This window comes from Otolemur garnettii, unplaced genomic scaffold (genome assembly GCF_000181295.1).
Source record: "Otolemur garnettii isolate 467f Iridium unplaced genomic scaffold, OtoGar3 scaffold00259, whole genome shotgun sequence".
Classification (NCBI taxonomy): domain Eukaryota; kingdom Metazoa; phylum Chordata; class Mammalia; order Primates; family Galagidae; genus Otolemur; species Otolemur garnettii.
In genome coordinates this window covers 120,691-125,257 of record NW_003852654.1, presented here as the reverse complement: position 1 = coordinate 125,257, position 4,567 = coordinate 120,691, and the positions used below count along the sequence as shown (strand labels likewise).

The 4,567-nt window shown below is 41.7% G+C and overlaps 1 protein-coding gene across 1 annotated transcript in view; it reads left to right on the top strand.

Moving 5' to 3' along the window:
• Nucleotides 1–4,567, top strand: part of GAB3 (GRB2 associated binding protein 3) — a 113,801-nt gene that overhangs the window by 43,011 nt on the left and 66,223 nt on the right. The window contains exon 2 of the mRNA XM_003802747.2: nucleotides 3,085–3,388. Within this exon, the coding sequence (XP_003802795.2) occupies nucleotides 3,085–3,388 (304 nt within the window). The remainder of the gene's footprint in view (nucleotides 1–3,084; nucleotides 3,389–4,567) is intronic.

Genomic DNA, 4,567 nt, shown 5'->3' with positions numbered 1-4,567 from the left:
GTCATTGTTGTTTGGCGGGTCCGGGCTGGGGATTCGAACCCGCCACCTTAGGTGTACGTGGCTGGCGCCTTAGCCGGTTGAGCTATAGGCGCCGAGCCCACATTTACTTTACTATAATCTTCAAATTGAAGAGATTGAAGAGAGTTTTATATCTGAAGGTTAAGAAACTGAGATAATTAGAAATTATGTGCTCTCTGCTACTTTCTACTAACTGATTTTGTGCTCAGTTGGATTTCCTCTTTTAGAATATTTTTTGGGAAGTGCAACAAAGTTCCTTTTCACATTTCTCTGCCAAACTGGCCTTTTGGAAAGTTTGGAGTACCCCATGTCCCATGAAAGTGTCCCTCATCTCAGGGAGCAGTGGGACTAGGCCTTACATTCCTATTTGCCTCACTTGAGGCAAGTTTCCCACCTCCTGCTAGAATCAAGCTCCTTTTCACATGTTTTGTGCCTCCCCTCCTATCCAATTCTGTGTTTTGCAATGGGAATGTATTGAATCATTCCTTTTTCTCTCCGTCCTGGATCACCCTCCTGAACATACAAATATACTGTTATTTCTCTTGCCTTAAAAACATGGACTTAATCACACTGCCTTGTTAATCCTGAGTGGTCAGACCTCTTGGAGTTATCCTGTCTGTGAACACAGAACCAGCCAATCTGATAAGTAGTGACTGTCCTCCTTCTGCTTGTTGCTCCTTGCCACAGCCCTGAGTTTTTTATTCTGAGGCATTAATAGTGGGTTACTTGTAATGACAGGCCTTTGCTTAGCCTTTGCTCTTCAGTGCTTCTTTGACTTCTCTGGTACCTCAGATCTCAGGGAGGGAACTTAAAATACTCCAAATACTTTTTCTTTTTCTCAAGCTTTTTGGTCAAAGCTGGTGGGCATAAATGAAGCTAGAGATACAAAGACTTCCTGTCCCAGTGGTTGCCATACCTCCCGGCAGAAGCCCACACTTCCTGCTGTCATATATGCCACTGCAGGGAGAGAAAACCACAGAGCTGTAAATCTCTCCACTGCAGTGTCAAGTGTCTCCAATGGAGGAAAGGCCTGTAGTCAGCCTGTCACTCTTCTCTATGCTCAACTCCCAATTGGACCTAATGTTATGATTCCCTATAGCAGAAAGTAAGGATACACTATGCATGTAGCCTGGTTGAGTGCCATGTGAGGGACAAAGGGTACCCAAATGTAAAACAGGGAACTCAGAGAGGTTCCATGTTTCTTCCTCCCTGGCTTTCAGAGGGGACAGGAAAGTTTAGAGATCCAAAGGACTCCTTAGGGATTTCATCAGTTGCAAATAGCTCTTTCCACAAGCCTGTACCCCTTCTCTGTACTGAGCCAAGATGGTAATGTCTATAGCAAACATTCTAGATCAAGGGTGAGTGGGGAGCAGAGAAGCCTCAAGAGCAACCAGCCACTAATTTCTATCGAATATCATTCTGTTTTTTGAGCACAGAGTAACCTTTGCTTATCTTACCTCAAGGCTTAGCTCTTTCCAAGGTTCTTATTCTGTTAAGGAAAGTTCCTTTTAATTCTTACAGTGTTTTGCAACAGGGCACTGATAGCTTTAAGCCAAACAGTTTCTGCCATATCTCCCTGCCTTATGACAAGCAAGAAACACATATTTTCAGATGTTCCCTAGGGGAATGATATTATTCCTGGTTGAGAAACACTGTTATTAATTGGGTGAATGCTTAAGTGACTGTCATATTTGAAAAATATTCTTTGACCCACAGTTTTCCCCTCTCTAATCAGATATCTCTAATAGTTGGCTATATTCCTCTTTCTACTTTTTTTACTTCACATTCATTATGGCTCCTTCTACCCCCACCTGAGTTCAAATAGATTCCCAGAGTTGTTTAGCTACATGATTTTGGATGTATTAATTGATCTCTCTGAATCTCAATTTTATTATATACGGGATGGGGATAATAAAAGAATAGGTACCAGTGTGAACTTTGTCAATGAATATGGGTTCTGGTTCTACCAACACTTTCCTGGGCACATGTTTGCCAGCACCTGTCTCACTGAAGAAGGTATTTGAATCATCTCCTCCTATGCTATGTGTTCTGAGGATGCATTTTTATTGACTTAAAAACTTGAGGGATACATTAATGAGTTTGATGTAAGCATTCCAAATTGTATATGAAATCAGCACATTGTACCCCATGAATGCATTAATGTATACATGCTCTATATGTTTATGACTTAATAAAAAAAAAAACCTGAGTCCAAAGAGCTCTGAGTACAATCATAGATGAAGACATTTTTTCTACAGCTCATTTATTTGTTTGAGGTGTAAAATTTCCCACTGATCCCCATGGTTTAACATTCCTACTGTATTGGGTTTTGACCCAACCAAAGCTATCATGAGACTATGGATTCCAGAGTCCAGCTACACTGAGGTCTTGAGGAGGTGCTCTCGGCACTGCTGCGGACTTCTGGGCTCCTGGAGAGCCACTGGGCAAGAAGGCTAGGGTCCTGGGGAGCTCTGGGCATCCTCCTGCCTACTCTAGTTTTGGAGATTAAATGGATCATGGCAAAGCACTTAGACAAGGCTTTCTCAGGTAGGAAGTATAACAAGCTCTGCTACTTAATTCTCTAAAAATTCTGTCAGTGTTTTAATCATCCTTGTGGTTTTTATGGAAAGATAATTATATTACCTTCAGATAAAGGAAATCCTGTCCTTTCCTCTCCAATGAATATTATTTTTTTTGTTGGCTGATTCTGTAGAACTTAAGTAAAGATGTTAGATGATTCTGGCAATGATGGACAGTTGTGATTTGTATCTGATTTTGATGTATTACATTGGCTCTTAGACTGAGATAGATAATGCTAAGAAAGCTCCCTTCTTCATTACTATGTTTTTAAAAGTGTGAGTACACATTAAGTTTCTGTCACATGCCTTATACTGTGTCAATCATAATAACTGTATAATTCTAATCATTCTAACTGCACTGTGAATTGCATTACTAGACTCCCCAATCCTGACTTATCCTTAAAATCATCTAATAAAGTAGACTTGGAGAGCCTGAGGAGCAGGAGCAATTGGTCCTGTAACTTTTTATTGAATTGCCTCTCTACAGGCCTGGCGCAAGCGTTGGTTTGTCCTCCGGCGGGGCCGCATGAGTGGCAACCCTGATGTCTTGGAGTACTACAGAAACAAGCGCTCAAGCAAGCCTATCCGGGTAATAGACCTCAGTGAGTGTGCTGTATGGAAGCATGTGGGACCTGGCTTTGTTCGGAAGGAATTTCAAAATAATTTTGTGTTCATCGTCAAGACCACTTCCCGTACATTCTACCTGGTTGCCAAGACTGAGGAAGAAATGCATGTGTGGGTGCATTGCATCAGTCAGATCTGCAACCTTGGCCACCTAGAGGATGGTGCAGGTAAGCATGCAGTTGGGGCTCCTTTATGCTAAGGGGTAGCCTGGGATGCTGCATCTGCAGAAAAACAGTTCAAGGTGCCAAGCCAGCTTTCTTGAAGGCATGTTGCCAGGCTAATTTGTATCAGAACTGTTCCTGCCAAGTACAGTACTGGAAGTTGCTTTTGCCTGGTTCTAGGATTCAAGTCCAAATAAGGAAAAGCAAGATCTATGTACACATTGAGCATTGCAGGTGACTGATAGCTTTAAAAGCACTTTGCATCTTTGCTCTCATTTACCATAGAAAATGTACGTGTTAAAGTCAAGTATAGGTGAAGATGTCCTACAGGGCTCTGATTTTCCCCAAGATAATGACATTCTTGATTTTCATGATATAACAAATATTACCATATTTCAAAAATTCATGCATGGAATTTCAGCTTTTGTGGTGCCTTTTGGGTTTTTAGATACTAAATGGTAGAAACACAGAACTTGGCTACTTAGCATAGGCAAGAAAGAATTCCTCATATCTCTCAACTGTTTCAATTTCTCTGCAGGATAAATTAGTTGTAAGCTGTAGCAGCCTGTATAGCTTATGGCTAGGAGGAGTGAGAGTTATAGGAAATACTTGTAATGGAACAAACACCTTGGTGAAAAGTACATGGAGAGAGATTTGGTTCTAACAAGCATGAGAGAGCTTGCGAGATGAGAGCATTGGTGAATTGGCAGTCTCTACACCTGTGGTGTTGAGAGGCACGAGCTCAGCCTTATATTAGGCTGGAGGACAAGGCAGTCAAAAAGCATGCGCATTCTATCATGGACACGCTTACTCTGGCTCTGTCTCCTCTTCTGCCTGCAGAATGCCAGCATGGTGTCTCTCTGCTGAAGATTACCAAGCTCTGCCAAAGACTAAGATCTATCTATGCTAAGAAGATGGCTTTACTCTAAGACACATTCTCTCTTTCTGTCTCTCTCTCTCTGTAGCTAAAGTAGATAGCCCTCAAGCACCTAAGAGAAAGTGTTCCTGATCAAGATAGCTTAGCGGTCCGCGCCAGGAACCTACCTAAGCCAGGCCCAAGACCTGGCCAGTCCCAGGCCCTGACAAATGGTGTCAGAAGCAGATCCTGACAATAAGTCTTCTTTTTTTCTTTTCTTTTCTTTTTTCTTTCTTCTTCTTCTTCTTCTTTTTTTTTTTTTTTTTTTT